A 17,382-nucleotide genomic window follows, 5' to 3' on the forward strand; every position below is an offset into this window, starting at 1 on the left:
ACAAAAAGAATCTACAGAAATAGATATTTGGAGTTTTCTAGCTCAAAAGTTAGCTGGTCATATGACTGCTTTACAATGGCACTCACACTTCAACAAAGTGGCCTGTATTGCACACATGCAATCAGCCTCACTCTTAAGCTGCCAGCATGAAATAGTAATAGTAACAGCTCTCAACTGTCAAGACTTACCACATGCCAGGTCCTGTTATTATGACTTTATAAAGATAGCATTTCTCACTGCAGTATAATATACAGACTCAAACAAACACATATACATACACAAAGAAAAAAAAAAAACTTGGAGGAAACAGTTCAGAAAAAATTGTAAGAGGGCTAGCAAATGAAAAAAAATTGGCAATCATGAATTTCAGAAAAGTTACAAAGGTGAATAAATGAAATGTGATCCTCATATAGGAACAATATTTATAAAGATGAGAAATGAAAATGCTAAATATGGATATAGTCAAACTTCATAATACAACTACATAGTACAAATATATGAACATGTTTGGATATCAGATAAATTATTATTTGTTAGGTATATAAAGGCATTGTGTAATGCTAAATAAAAAGTCTTTATTCATTAGCTATGGACGTATTTATACCTGAAATGATATGCCTGGGATTTGCATTAAAACACTCCAAGAAAAAAAAAGTGGGGGATAAATAAAATAAAACTGTGAAAATGTTGATAATTATTGAAACTGGGTGATAAAAACATGGGGGCTCATTACTGTGACCGTTCTAAAAAGCATGTTTGTAAATTCTCAACCCTCCTCTCAGTGGGAGGTGGGGCTATGACTCCTCTTCTCAAATCTGGGCTGACCTGAGTGAGCAATCAACCAACAAAGGATAGTGGAATTGATGCTATGTGACCTCACTTCCAAGGCTAGAAGATCTGCTGTAGAAAGAGCTTAGACCTCAATGTCCAAGTCCAAGCCACCCCCTCCAGCATGGCCCCAGGTGGACTGGTGACCGGAGGATGCAGATCCTTGCTCCCAGGACCTGCCTCTTCCTGGGCCTCCTAGGGGAGAGTCACACGCCCAGGTGACAGGGCTGGGGTGTGTTAAGAGTGGCTGGTTTTGACTGCTGTTTTTTCCTCCCTTTGATGTAATGTTTTACAAATCCTGAGGTCAAGAACAGCAGTGCTGCCCAAGCTCCCAGTGCAGGGGGCCCGGGTTCCATCCCTGGTCAGGGAACTAGATCCCACATGCATGCTGCAACTAAGAGTTTGCATGCCATGACTAAGGAACCGGTGAGCCGCAGCTAAGGAGCCCACGAGCTGCAACTAAGACCCAGCACAACTATAACATAACATAAGGAAACATAACAAAACATAACATAAAATGAACAGCAGTGTCACTTCAGCCTGTTTCCTGCAATCCTCATGCTGCAGCCCTAACCTGCCATGGACGAACCCTTCCACCCTGAGGCTGCCCGACTCTGAGCAAGCCCACACTACCCTGTAAAGGGTGCCACGTGAGAGGCCTTCAGCGGACAAGACGAGAAAGGGGTTGGGGGGGCAGGAGGCAAGGAACAGACAAGATCAAATGATAGGTATACAGATAGCTAAGTAGGCAGACAAGCACAGCCCCGCTGCCCCAATCCTCCACATGTTCTAGCTCCAGCTAGAGTCTCTGCAGCCACGGGAGACCCTGAGACATAACCAGCTGGCTGAGCCTCTCTGAATTCTTTATCCACAGAAATGGTGAGAAACAATAAAAATAAACTTGGGGGTGCTTTGTTTTGCAAGAATAGAAACCGAAACAATTATATTAGCCTCCTTCTGCGAACACATTTTACATAATAAAATGCTTTTAAAGTTCAGAAAAATACCAATAACTACCTCAAAAACTTCTTTTCCTGCTATGTGCCAAATGTTATGCTAGGTCCACTGATTTAATTCTTACGAGAAGCCTTCAAGTTAAAGTATTATTATCATTTTACAAATCAAGTAAGGTCTTGTTATTATTACTATTACTGTATTTCAGATAAATAAACTAAAGCTGGGAAATGTTAAACATCTAGAAAAAAGCACAGGACATACGGGCAGCGCTTGGATTCCCAGATAATTTCCTTCAATGACTCAAAGTTCCAGCACCTACTGAAGGCCTCTGCACCCCCGTCTCACCTGCCTCTGCCCTCTTCTCCACTTCATGGACCGTCATGCCCTGGACCTTATCAGCACCTGGATCTGTCCCACCTCTGAAATCACTAGCTCCAGCATCTCCTCTTTGCTCAGTCTCCCACACACCTGTTTTCAAACCTCAGTAGGTTCTCGGATTCACCACCGCCTCATCAAATAGTCCTATTTTTACAATTAAGAGTCCATAGTCTCTTTTTTTCTTTCTTAATCTAAATTCTAAATCTCTGCTTTCTCTGTGCCTGAACCTAGAATGTTGAGCATTGCTATGGGAAAAAAAATCATTAAACCAGCGCTACTGGTACCATTCCATACCCCAATCCTAAACACTGCCTGAAAATCCTGTTACCCCAGCCAGTTCATCTCAAATTAGCCAAGGAAGTAATTTCAGACCTTCATCCTCCTCAAACCTCTAACCTATCCATCATGAGCCTCACTTTCATCTGAAGATCTCGCTTTTTAATTCATAGAGACAACGCCCTCAATTTTCTAGTACCAAACTGATAATCCTTCTTGCCTGCATATCCATTCTTTCTCCCTTTACTATCATGTCAACAAATTAACCCTCGTTCTAAGGCCAGCACCGATACATAAGCTCTGACTCCCTGCTCCTCCCATTTCTCCTTTCCATCAACCCGTAAGGACACCACTCAAGCTTCTCCCACCTTAGAAAAGTCCTCTCTAGACACCCCATTACCACCTCATGAAGCCACCACAACCTTCTGCCTTCTCCCTCGCTGCAGACTCTCCTGAGTGAACCGTGGAAGTCTGCTGCTCTCGCTTTCTCAGTTTCCCTTTACTCCTCAACCATTCCAACCTGGAGTTTACCTCTACCATTCCACTCAAACAGCTTTTTGTTAAGGTCACTGGTGACCTCTAGGCTGCTCAATTCAAAGACATTTTTTCAGCCCTCCCTCCCTGGACCTCTCATTCCTCCCTCTGGAAACACAGACTTCTCTTGGCTTCCATTACGCAACTTTCTCTTCATTTTCCCAATGCTTCTGGCTGCTCTTCCTACATCCTGAGCCTGTTGGCCTCTTCGGGCCTGTCCCAGAACCTCTGACATGTTCTCTTCACACTCTCTCTGGACAATCTCATCTACTTTAACTCCAACTGCCATCAATACATTGATGATTCCTAAATGTTGGCTTCTGTGGAGATCCAGACTCATTTGTCCAATTGCCAACTTGACATCTCTACTTGGACATCCTGCAATTGCCTCTAAACTCCATCTATCCCTAAATCCTCTTCTAAAATCTGCTTATCCTCCAGTATTTCCCACCCCTTAAGCACCTGAAAACCATCAGGTGCTTAAGCGAGAAATCTGGGAATATTTCCCTCTTGTTCATAGCCCTCACCTCTCCACACATATATTCTATTGATAAACATAACTTATTGATTCTACTTCCTAAATGTCTCCAGTTATCTCGATTTGCACTCCCACCTCTTTAAGCCCACCCACCATTGCCTCTGGATATCACAACAGCTCCCTCACTGGGCTACCACAACCCATCTTGCTCTCCTGTCATTCCTTATTCACACTGCAGCTACAGCGACCTTCTCAAAACAAAAATCTGTTTCTATCACTGTCCTGCTTAATTTAATTGCTTCCTACCACTTACAGAATAAGTCCAAAACCCTTACCAAGGTATCTGTGAGCTGGATTCTGTACACCTCTGCAGCCTTTCCACATCCTATCTCTACTTCTATAGCCATATTCTTCTTCCAGTTCCCTGGACACACTAAGCTCTCAGTCACCTTAGGGCCTTTACACATGCTATTCCTACCAATACTCTCATCACTCTCACCATGTGATCAGTTAATTGCTATTTATTCTTTGAGTCTCAGCTTCCTCAGAGACGTCTTTAAGAACCTAAGAACCGCCAGACCGGGACTTCCCTGGTGGTCAAGTGGCTAAGACTCCGCCCTCCCAATGCAGGGGGCCTGGGTTCGATCCCTGGTCAGGGAACTAGATTCTGCATGCCACAACTAAGACCAGGTGCAGCCAAATAAACAACAAATAAATTAAAAAAACATTAAATTAAATTAAATTTAAAAAAAAAGAGAACCTCCAGACCATGTTAGCTTTGCCTGATATATATATCCTCCCTAAGACCCTGTCTTTGTCTTTTTGTACTCATCACACTTCTGATTATTTAAAGTGGTGACTGAAGTGCCAACCATTGTGTCTCCTTGGTAAACAACAGGTGCTTAAATATTTCTTCAATTAATGACTTCCTAAGAATTATTATTTCTAAGAATTATTGATAAAATAAACACTGATGTAATTCTATTAATATATTAATTCTATTTATATAATTTCCCCATCTTAGAATTTAACTCATTAACATCTACATATAATAATATAACTAGTTTGCTTCTGCCTTCAGAGCTAGACAAAAGTATAAAAATAAGAAAACTGTATTCTGCCTTTGTCAAAGACTCAATCAGAAATACTCTTCCGGGACTTCCCTGGTGGTCCAGTGGTTTAGACTCTGCGCTCCCAATGCAGCGGGCCCGGGTTCGATTCCTGGTCGGCGAACTAAGATCTCACATACGGCAACTAAGCCCACACACCACAACTACTGAGCCCGCGCACTGCAACTAGAGAAGCCTGTGCGCTGCAACAAAGAGCCCGAGAGCCCCAACAAAGACCCAGCACGGCCAAAATAAATTAATTAATTTTTTAAAACTATTAAAAAAAAGAAAGAAAAAGAGAGACACACTTCCTTAGGAGGGGAAATTCGTGTTTAATGGGTATGGAGTTTCAGTTTTGTAAGACAGAAAAAGTTCTAGAGATTCATTACAATGTGAGTATATATAACACTACCGAACTGTACTCTTAAAAATGGTTAAGGGCTTCCCTGGTGGCGCAGTGGTTGAGAGTCCGCCTGCCGATGCAGGAGGCGCAGGTTCGTGCCCCGGTCTGGGAGGATCCCACATGCCGCAGAGCAGCTGGGCCCGTGAGCCATGGCTGCTGAGCCTGGGCGTCCGGAGCCTGTGCTCCGCAGTGGGAGGGGCCACAGCTGTGAGAGGCCACAGCTGTGAGAGGCCCGCGTACCGCAAAAAAAAAAAAAAAAAAAAGGTTAAGATATCAAAGTTTGTGTTTTTTTACCACAAAAAATTTTAAGAAAAAACAAAACTTCTTCCTTAAAAAATTCTACCTCATAATTATATTCAAGAGCTATCTTCTTTCAGGCTTGACCTTGCTCTTCCCAATTGGCCTTAAACATAGTAAACATTTAATACCCCTCTTTAGTCTCATAAAAATTCTTCCCCTAGCCGTCTAAGACTTAGCTAGACGATTACAGCCTACATAAAACACCATGTATGCCTATAGAATTTACTTCCTGAATCTAAAATGGAGTTTGAACAAACCAACAAAAGGCAATCATAAATAACTGTAGATACCAGAAACAGATGGATTTTATTTATTAAGTACAAAAGAAAAGGTACCTTTAGAGGAGAGAACTCTGACAAATTTTTCAAGTGATCAAACTTAACATCAACAACGATACAAACTGACACTACAAACTTCCTGAAATGTTCTGAGACACCTCACCATGAATGTAGCATTCTTGCTCAAAATATTTAACCCGAATCTAATCGTGAAAAAGCAATCAGATAAATTTAAGTTGTAGAGTGATCTACAAAAGACTTATCTAGACAATTCAAAAATGTCGATGTCGGGCTTCCCTGGTGGCGCAGTGGTTGAGAGTCCGCCTGCCGATGCAGCGGACACGGGTTCGTGCCCCGGTCCGGGAGGATCCCACGTGCCGCGGAGCGGCTGGGCCTGTGAGCCATGGCCGCTGAGCCTGCGCGTCCGGAGCCTGTGCTCCGCGGTGGGAGAGGCCCACGTACCGCAAAAAAAAAAAAAAAAAAAAAAAATGTCGATGTCATGAAAGTACTCTCCCCCCCAAAAAGGCAGATTCAAGGAGATTAAAGGGACATGCCAGCTACATAGTAGGTTTGCTCTTTATTGAATCCAGGGTAAAAAAAAAAGCTAAACAAAATGAAAGATTAAAGGTACAATGGACAGTTTTGGGGCAACTGGGAAAATTAGAATAGATTGTGTATTAAATAATATTATTGTCAGTGTTAAATTGCTTTAGTATGGAAAATGGTATGATAGTTACACAGGAGAAGTATTTACAGCTAAAGTGTCATGATGTCTTCAACTATCCTTCAAATGGGCTGGCAAAAAAAATAAAATAGGGCTTCCCTGGTGGCACAGCGGTTGAGAGTCCGCCTGCCGATGCAGGGGACACGGGTTCGTGCCCCGGTCCAGGAGGATCCCACATGCCGCGGAGCAGCTAGGCCCGTGAGCCATGACCGCTGAGCCTGCGCGTCTGGCGCCTGTGCTCCGCAACGGGAGAGGCCACAACAGTGAGAGGCCCGCGTACCGCAAAAAATAAAATAAATAAATAAAAATAAAATAAAATAAAATAAAATAAAATATACACACACACACAAATATATGACATTTTGTGGTTTTTTGGGTTTTTTTTGCGGTATGCGGGCCTCTCACTGTTGTGGCCTCTCCCATTGCGGAGCACAGGCGCCAGACGCGCAGGCTCAGCGGCATGTGGGATCCTCCCGGACCGGGGCACGAACCCGTGTCCCCTGCATTGGCAGGCAGACTCTCAACCACTGTGCCACCAGGGAAGCCCTGACGTTTTTATATACAGAGTGAAAGTAAATATGGTAAAATGTTAACAAGTGATAAATTCAGCTAAAGGACAGATATTTATTGTATTATTTTTTCAACTTTTCCGTAGGCTTGAAAATTTTCAAAATATGGCTATCTAGGAAAGCCCTTTAAGAACTTTGTTGATTATGGAATAGTGATCAATGGACAAAGGATTTTATCTAGCAGGGATGATGGGCTCTACTGTGTCTATGTCTCTACCATTAAGTTTGGCACTTAATCAAAAAAAGGCTTGATAAAGGATACAGGCCTTATTTCTCTTTCTGTACTATAAGCATCCTGAAAGCAAGGACTTACAATTTTTTATATTCCTCATTACCTACCCCAGTGGTATATACATATACTATATGCTCAATACATGTTTGCTGAATAAATACAGACAACTTAAATACTAAATAATATTATTTTGCTGTGGGTATAAACATGTTAGTAAAGAAACCTGAATGGCTGAGTAACTATTTAAAGATTATATATGTGAGAATGCAATGAGCATACCTATAGATGACACTGAATACAACAGCTTAAGAAGAAAATGTCAATGAATGAAAAGTTGAAGTCACATTAATCACTGGGAAGAAGGTAAGGATGACCTGTTCCTTTCGAATGCTTTCTCCTGTCCAAAGTGTCTTCTGATCACTTTTATGTTCTGCATTCATGAAGTCTCCTGTCCTTCACCTCTTCCCTTCTCCACTGTCCCCTTAACTATCCTTTCACTACATACCACTTTCTCTAAAAGCCACTGGCGATCGTGTACAGCAATTCAGTGTCTAACTTAAGCTGAAAGTCATTGTAAATACGGTATTTCAGGGCTTCCCTGGTGGCACAGTGATTAAGAATCCGAGACGCCACCACGATTAGAAGCCTGCGCACCGCAATGGAGAGTAGCCCCTGCTCACCGCAACTAGAAAAAGTCTGCGCGCAGCAACGAAGACCCAACTCAGCTAAAAAAAAAAAAAAATACGGTACTTCAGCACATTACTAGATTTTCTTTACTCCATTGCCTCAACAGTGCCTCCCGAGATATTTTTGTTACTGAGATATTGGTGGGTGTTTCTTTGCTCTATGGACATTCAACCCCAATTACTAGGAAAGGTTGGTCCTAGAGCAAACAGACAGCTTTCAACTCTCTGGCTACCATTTAATTATTTGTCAGGGAACCTGTGACCTTAGGCAGATTAGTGCAACAAGTTAAAATACTTGTTAAACGCAGATTTAGCCTGCATGTGGACCAGTGAGCACTATTCCATAGCTCTAGACACTCTCCCTAGGCTGATCGGCCACCTAAAAAACACAAGACACTTTTAATAAGACCAGATAAATGAGTATGGATACATAAGTCCAATATCACTACTGAAAAAAGCAGCCTGAAACAACTGCCGTATTAATGAGTAAATTGTTTTCTTAAGCATTAATTTAATGTGGGCTTTTTCCTTTCCAAATCAATTTCACTGACACATAAAGAGAGAGAGAAAGAAAAGGCTACATCATATTTCTCAACCCTCATTTTCAAAGCATTCAGTTCAGATGATGTAGTGGCATATAAACTTCATTCTCTAAGAGTATACCTTTCCCTGGATGCTTCATCTGGGATACCTAGGCATATCTCTCGGTCGAACCTTCCTGCACGTCTCAAAGCAGGGTCTAAGGAGTCTGGTCGGTTAGTAGCTCCGATGACTAGGACCCGAGCTGTAGCGGCCATGTCATTCAGATCTAGTAAGAACCAGACACAGGATGAGTGGTGAACAAGACACTTGACGTTAAGGATAATAATGCTTACACAAGTCATTTACGTGGTTAGAGAGAGAGTATTACACACTGATAGCAATATATATACATGTATATAAAACTAACATTCACTAAATGTCTAGTATGGGAAAGATGTAAGGAAAATACAAACTTTGTCCTCAAGCAGCTCAATCTATTTGAAGCACAGTAAGCATAAACAAAGCACCACAGTGATACGATGGAAGATATGAATTCAGACTGAGGAATCAGGGAGAACTTAGGGAGGAGGTAACATTCTAGAAAAGGCTTGAAGGGTAAATAGGATATTGATAAGCTGAAACATAGGTTAATGCAATTTTACATGGAAGAAATGGAATGAGCGAAAAGCACAGAGGTACAAACAGGTGTGGCATGTTAAGACAAGGTGAGTGGTCCACCAATAGGGAGCCTCGGCAAGACAGAGTAGTATGTATCTCAAAACAGACTCACAGCACTGAGATCGGGGAATACAATATAGTCTCCAGTTGCTCTGGCCTAATCCAGATACAGATTTTTATTAATGGACAGAATGCAGGGCCTAAAGTGTATTTTCCACAAGTATTATTTCTCTCAACTGAACCAGGGGTGACTAGCAGAGAGTCTGAGGTTACACCCCCTCACAGGTAACTAAGTCCTCTATCAGCCAAGTAGTGAGGAATTTAGAGGATATTCTTTTGCCAACAGGAAGCCATGAAAGGTTCCTCTGGTAACATTTGTATTTTAGAAAGATAACTCTAATAATAATTTTGAATCGAATAAAGAGGAATAAATGCAAAAAGAGTTTGTTGTGATTTGAATACAATAATCAGGTGAGAGATGAGTGAAGGCAGGAACATAGGAGATGAAAACGAAAAGCCCAGTTTAAGGTCCAAGTTGTAGATAGAATCAAAAGCACTAAGCAAATGATTCAATGTGAAGGCGGAAGAGAAGGAAGAGACAAAGACAACTCAGTTTGGATGCTGTTAACTTAAATATGGAATACAGGAGGGAGGTCAGACATGCAGAAAGGGCCACAGGGGAAGCCAGTGGAGCTCTGGACACACCGAGTGTGAGGGCACGTGGGACAGTCACCTGCAAGTATCTGACAGGCAGCTGCGAAGATGGGTTGCACGCCTACCAGAAATGAAGATTAGAGATGTAATTTGACGGTTTTTCAATGCACTGAACAGGAGATAGTTGGGAAGTGGCGAGGGCAAGAAGAAAAGAAGATCAAGTGTAAGTGCTTATGGGATATCTTTCTTTAAGGGATGGAGAAAAGGAGGCAAGTAAGTGAAGGAAAGCAGTAGGGAGTTGTCAGAGAACAGAAGGACAGAGTGTTACTCAAGCCAAGTGTGATAACAACGACAAGGACAAGGTGATCACAGTATCAAATGCTCTCAACCACCACCAGTAACACTCACTGGGTGCTCACCCCGCGCCAGGAACTACTCTAGGTACAATCGCTATCCCCAGATAACAACTGTAAGAGGTGGGTTCAGAGGGGTGAGGGCTAAGAGCAAACCAAAAGATGTGGCCAACGGTGATCATCAACGGTTTTTCTATGACTGTTTCAGTGGAATGGTAGAGGCAGAGAGACAACTGTAGGGGTGGGGTTACAGAATAGAACTGAAATAGAAACATTTAATTGGCAGTGACTACTCTTTGGATAAATTTGGATTGAAAAGAAAAGAGGCATAAGGTATACGTTTGAGCGAGACAAAAAGCTCTTTAATATTTTTTGAAAACTGAATAAAAGGAATCAGTTTAAAAAAGAGACTCACGCTACAAGAGGAGATCCCTGAACAAGCAGAACTACTTTACAGAAAACGAGGTGACACCTCAGAATTGACGTAGCACCACAAGCTACAAACTTGCAGTCACAGGAAGATGTTCCTATGCTGAACCCTCCCTGCACTAATGCTGGTATAGAGCCAAAGCTGTTCCACTGCTGATTCAGGGATGCTTTCCGTCTCACAGCTAAAACAATGACCTAGGGTAGGAGTCTGATTCCTTTTTCTAGTTCACGTTGCTCAGACACTACAGTCTTGGTGATATGCTCTAAACATAGCAAGGGTTAATAACAGAATTCAACAAGAACAATCATGGAAATCTGTTAAATCTTCAGTAATGAAAATATCCTTCCACAGGAAGTCAATACTTAGTAACACAAGTGCTGTTTCAAAAGCTAGAAAGATAAAAATCAGACCCTAGCTAGGATTGGCCACTTACTACAAGATAAATCCCATTCTTTTTCTCACTTTTAGAGGATCTGATCATTTTAAATTGAAGTTACATTAGTCAAAAGTATGAATTTCTGATTATTAAAAAAATGAAGTTTTACTTGTTTTTACACAGAGTAAAAAAAAACAAAAACAAAAACTAGTTAATGTGTTTCTGGGATAATAATTCTCATAAATAAAGTATTTGTGGTAGCTCATTAATTGCATATGTATAAATAAACATCTGGATTCTGGCCTATGCTTTGCTAATGACTCACTGTATGTATCTGGCCCTTAGCTCTCTGTGCATCAGTTTCCTCATAAACAAATGATGATATTTTAAGATCCTTCGCAGATCTTAATAATTAGAATTATGTCTGAGTTTAAGTTTTTAAAATTAGGTGAAATTAGTTTTTTTTAAGTGGTCTCCTTAATTATCTTGTTCATATTAATTTACCTAAAAGTGTTAACTTCTTACAATTTCAGATTTATAAACTCTGATTTAATAATAAGGTTTTACAAAATTCTCAAACCGTAGGGAAAAAAATGACCACATGGTACAGGCTATTTGGGGCGAGAGAAAGTAACAAGTCCCCATAAAACCGAGTTCCTCCACTGAGTTTATGATTCACATCTCTATGCAAAACTTTATTCCGTTTCTTGTCCCACCCCTGTTCCCCTCAGGATTAAGGAGTATGAAAGAAAAGGGAGAACTGAGAGTGAGCAGGACTCTGCAGAGCCCTCCTGCGTACAAGCCCCTCTGTGTCCTCTGCTTCTTGTTTGGCCTTTGCCGAGTTCTAAAAAGTGAACCCAAGCAGCTAACAATTACAACAACAGAGTCACAGGACTCATAGTTCCTCCAGAAGGGATATATAGATAACAATCTGACGCATACCTTTCAGTGGTTCTACAGAAACTAAGACCCTCCACCCAGTGGAGGATGGTAACTACATGCTGACCACAAGCACAGAGCCCCCAGACTGGCTGGTGATTAAAATTCCCAAAACATCACCCTGTTACCTTTCCACCAACCAATCAGAAAAATGCCCAGGAGCTGATCATGTACCCTGAGACCCTCCCCTAATATCACCTTTAAAAAACCTTGCCTGAAAGCATCAGGACTTCAGGTCTTTTAAGCATTAGCTGCCTACTCTCCTTGCTTGGTGCCCTGCAATAAACACTGTGCTTTCCTTCACCACAACCCATGTCAGTAAACTGGCTTTGCTGGGCATTGGGCAACTGGATCCAAGTTCAGTTCAGTAAAAGGATGACTATGTAAGTTGAATTATTTACTGTTTTCCTTACTTTGGTTTATAAAGGGGAAACTTAAAACACACAAAGACACACCAAAAATCCCAACTAACAGGGCTTTCAGTAATGTTCTAGTAATAAGTAGTCTGCTTAATTCCTGTACTTGTTCATTTTTCCACATTTTAGTATCTCTGAAATCAGAATGCTTATACTATCAATGTGATAAGCGTTATGTCATACTTTGATTGGTGTTTTGCCATTTTCCTTCTCAGAGGTACATAAAATAATGGTGTATCTTATAACTGATAACAAATTAGCTTCAATAAAATAATCATAATTCAGAACACAGTCCTGGGACTTCCCTGGTGGTGCAGTGGTTAAGAATCCGCCTGCCAGTGCAGGGGACAAGGGTTCGAGTCCTGGTCCGGGAAGATCCCACATGCCGCGGAGCAAGTAAGCCCGTGCGCCACAACTGCTGAGCCTGCGCTCTAGAGCCTGCAAGCCACAACTACTGAGCCCACGTGCCACAACTACCAAAGCCCACTTGCCTAGAACCCGTGCTCCACAACAAGAGAAGCCACCGCAATGAGAAGCCCGCGCCCCACAACGAAGAGTAGCCCCCGCTCGCCGCAACTAGAGAAAGCCCGCGTGCAGCAATGAAGACCCAATGCAGCCAAAAATAAATAAATGAATAAATTAATTAAAAAAAAAAGAATTGATGCAGATATTTAAAAAAAAGAACATAGTCCTTAAAACATGGCAAGAAAATTTTACATAAAAATAAAACAGCAGAATAAGCAATCTACAACCTAGCATCCCAAGGAATGCAAAATATGTATTACTTCAAATTTTCTTATGTACATAAAACATGCTATTTCACAGTAGGTAAGATTTAGTTCCAAAAGTTCTACTCGTGCTGAGTCCTTTCCTCCAAATTTGTATCCAAAAACCATTAAACAAAATTGAAAAACAAATTACAGATAGGAAGTAATTGCAGTATATTTAACAAAAGATTTGTTTCCATAGTATATTGAAATATAATATTCACTCAAATTTTTTTAAAAATTCAATAGAACAATGGGAAAAGGATGAGAAAAGGGACTTTGTAAATAATATGAACAGCCAAAAAAGTATGGAAAGATGATCTACATCAATGGTAATCAGGGAAATGCAAATTACAACAAAGATACCAATTTTCATCCTTCAGACTGGCAAAAATTAAAACAATTCAATGTTGTGAAGGATCTGGAGAAAGAGTGATTCTCATATAGCGCCGGTAAAGATGTAAATGGCAGTCTTTTTGGAAGGCAATTTGCCATTTCCTATAAAAATTTTAAATGTACACTCTTTAACCATTGCTTCGTCTTAGAAAAATACATGTGTATCAAAAAGGACCATTTAAGGATATTCCCTACAACTTGTTGTAAAGCAAAAACCAAAACAACTTGAATATCCATCAAAATGGAAATATTTAAGTACAATGTGATAAATTTATCCTAAAGGATACCAAGCAGCAATTAAAAAGAGGTAGATACAAATGCATTAAAGTGGCAACATTTCCAAGAAATATTAAGATACAAAGAGCAAGTTATAGAATAGTGTGTATGGTGCAATCAGAGTATTGTAAAAAGCAAAACAATGTTACTGTATTTATACAGTGTGTGTAAATGCATTAAAAATAACTGTAAGATATACTCCAAAAATTAACGATGCAATCTTTTATGAAAAGAAAAGATTTCTGCTTTTACTCTTTTATGCTACTTGAATGTTTCATATCTTCACATCTTACACTAAAAAAAGAAAATTCATTTTCTTAAAATGAATTCATTATTTCAAACTGACCGTCCATGCAGGTTAGGAGCTGGGCTACAATTCTTCGTTCCATATCTTTTGAAGCAACTTCTCTTTTGGGGGTAATAGCATCAATTTCATCAATAAAAAGGATACATGGTGCATTTGACTAGAAATAAGAATATCACAAAAATACAATCATAAATGTATTCCCTGTACTGCAGCATAGTTAAGTATATACATTTTTTCAATCTTAAAGTTCAAGGATCATTCACCAAAAGAATAACCCTAAAGAAGGCAGTTCACAGTGATTTACTTCTGATTTTTATCTGACTTAGGAGAACTGAAAGGATTAAAAGAGAACAGTAAGAGACTACATATAGGATAACACATTTATAGTCTTCTTATCAATCCATGTTCTGTGATGATAAAACTACTGAAATTCTTTCGTAAATTAGGCACATTTGCTATGTTCTGAAATTTAAAAATAGTATAAGTTTATAAATTTTAAACTAGAAAAACTAAGTTCACTACAAACGTTTCATGAATGTTCCTACCAACATAAAAACATCCAAGCTTTTCCCTAGAATCTGCTATAAGAGGAATTTAGGAAGCACCAGAGGCTTTGCTTTTATTTTTTTTATTGTGGTACCATCTTAACCATTTTAAGTGTATGCTTTAGTGGCATTAAATACGTTTACGTTGTTTTCATCATCCCCAACTGAAAATACCAGAGGCTTAGTTTGAAGACTACATTGAGTAAGAAAGGAGGCTAAAGTTCCAATACATTCAATGTGGACAACGATCACCTTCAGTCTTTTTTTAAACATAAACTAGATAGAGTTCAGAGAGAGTTAAGTTAAGATACAATATAAGCAACAACTACCTGGAATAGTCAAATTCACAGAGGCGGAAAGTAGCACAGCAGTTGCCAGGGGCTAGGGGCAGGGGAAAATGAAAAGTTAGTGATTACTGGGTACAGAGTTTCAGCTTGGGAAGATGGAAAGTTCTGGAGATGGATAGGGGTGATGGTCACATAACAATATGAGTGTGCTTAATGCCACCAAACTGTAAAAATGTTTAAAATGGCACGTTTTATGTTAAATATATTTTACCACAATAAAAAACAAACAGATTAAGAATCAGTTAAAATGAGAAATTTAAATAAAAAGATGTAGATTTACAATCTAAAGCACAGCTCATCCTTAGTTATTTAGTTAGGAGCGACACTGATTATGCTAAGAGTCAGACTGCCAGCCTGGCTAAGATATCTAAAAAGTGTGTGAACCACTGCATTTTAAAGGGAAAGAAATTTGGCCTGCCACTAGCTGCCTCTCTTTCCAATCCTCTTCATGATAATGTTTGCAAAGGAGAACCTCTGACTGCTCGACACATTACCCAGTTACAAAAGAGTAAAGTTACAGACAGCAAAGGTCTCAGAAAGCAAGGGCAATAGTATTTGTCAATGTTCTGGAAAACTGAATGAGAAAAAAAGGAAAAAAGAATAAATGATGGTCATCAGAATTTAGCCTAAAGCAAGCATGTAGTTTTCAACAAAGAACGATTTGATCTGATTTTACCTTTTTGTTCTCTGATTCACACATACCTTATTGTACTGACTTTCATCAGGAAACAGGGGGTCCAGGAAAGAGGGGAGCTAGACCATACATTTACTGAGCATCTGCTGTTAGGCATAGTACCAGCTCAGTACTGGTTCGAGAGAGATATAAACACACAACTAACAAACTAATTTTGCCCTTTGCCTCTTTTATCCTCATTCATCATTGTGTTTACCATAAACACGAAAGTTATTACTTGTCTTCCAGCTGTGTGCCAATTAACAATCAAATCAAGCTCATTTTGGAAAACAGGTAACACCTGAAAGAATTTAGATTTGCTCTGCACAGTACCCTTCCCACCCTTCCTCTGCACCTTCCTTGTGCATCCACAGCTTTTCCAATGACAGTCTATGTTTAAGTCACAGGAAACATCCTGACCAGGCTCACCTGTGTGAATAACTGCAGGAAGGAAAAAATCAACACATCCCTTCTGGGGTCTGACCAGAACCAGGACTTTACCTCTTCCCCATTTTAGAATAAAAGAAGCCTTCTTTTTCGTTGGCTGGCTTTCCAAATAAAGTCTCTATTCCTTGCTCCAACAACTTGTCTCCCCATTTACTGGCCTACGGCAGCAAACAATACTAGCTTGGACTAGGTAACAAATTTTGCTACATTCTTGCCATTTAAAAAAACATTTTCAAGTACTGATAAAATACACTTTCTCTTCTAATTTCCCATCAGCTTTGCATTTCAGATGCATTGGCCATGTTCACCAGGCCCTATATAATTGGGGTGCAAATGATGACAACATAAATTTAAACTTTTTGCTATTTTTTAGTTTTCAACCAGTGATGACTAGTGACTGCTCAAGTGAGCACGTCATAGCTAACGTTTTTGGCTTTTGCTGTGTGCTAAACACTACATTAAAGATTTTATATGAACCCTCTCATTTAATACAATCAACAACCTCATGAGATTTAAGTAGTATTATTAACAGTTTACTAGTAAGGAAACTAAGGGTTAGAGTGGTTAAATCTCTTGCCCAAGATTACACAATTAGTATGTGGTGGCATAAGGAACTGAACCCATGTTTCTGACTTGAGAGTACATTTAACCATAACACTACACTGAAGATAAAACTTTCATGAGATACAAATGTCATCTTCCTCATAAGTTCTTAAGCATCCAAATTTTGATAACATGAATTATAATCAGAATAATATCCAATCTGTAATTTCTCTGGTAACAGAATTTTCTTTTCACAGCTTCAATTATACAAATAGAGAAGAGTTTATCCTGGCATGTCCATGGGTGCTTTTATAATGTGATAATCCTTAAATGTTAAAAATGTTCACACTGCTTACAGGTTGTTCGGTCAAACCTACGTTAAGGAAAGTAAAAGTGAAAAAAGTATCACAAAGAAAATCTCCTTTCAGCATATCGCTATTGGGTATGACAGCCCAGAACTTCTCACCAATTACGTTATTTTCAGATTAAACAGATTATTTTATCCAACAGTCTATGTTAGTTAATCTACTTTAAACATTTAGCCACCATGAGTAACAAACTACCATGTTTAGAAAAGAATGGCCAGTGAACAGGTTAACAAATACCAGCGTTAGAGAAAATAGGATCTTCCACGTAGCCTTATATTTGAACACCTAAAATTAGAGCCATTAGCTGACTCACCACAGCTTGTTCAAATAGCTCTCTCAGCTTCTGTTCCGATTCTCCAGATACTCCAGATACAATCTCTGTAGCAGCTACTTTCAATATTGGAAGGTCAAGTTCCTATGCACAAATATATAAAAGAATGACCAAATTGTCAAATTTTCACTTCCCTACTTTTTCCTCACTCAGTCCCTCTCTCAAAATTACATTTTATAAATGACCAATTTTCTGAGGAACCTCATCTTGTGTTGGTCCAATGAAAAACATTACCTAAAAATCTAAAATTTAATCCAAACAC

General features: G+C 39.7%; 1 protein-coding gene across 2 annotated transcripts in view; it reads right to left on the reverse strand.

Moving 5' to 3' along the window:
• NVL (nuclear VCP like) overlaps positions 1-17,382 on the reverse strand; it is a 97,892-nt gene that overhangs the window by 64,144 nt on the left and 16,366 nt on the right. For both annotated transcript variants that reach the window (XM_082660598.1, XM_082660599.1), the window contains exons 10-12: positions 17,103-17,204; positions 13,906-14,023; positions 8,416-8,560 (exon numbers count right to left, since the gene is read on the reverse strand). In XM_082660598.1, coding sequence (XP_082516724.1) covers positions 8,416-8,560; positions 13,906-14,023; positions 17,103-17,204 — 365 coding nt within the window. The remainder of the gene's footprint in view (positions 1-8,415; positions 8,561-13,905; positions 14,024-17,102; positions 17,205-17,382) is intronic.

The sequence above is a fragment of the Grampus griseus genome (assembly GCF_964374135.1).
Source record: "Grampus griseus genome assembly, chromosome: 1".
In the NCBI taxonomy this organism is placed as follows: Eukaryota; Metazoa; Chordata; class Mammalia; order Artiodactyla; family Delphinidae; genus Grampus; species Grampus griseus.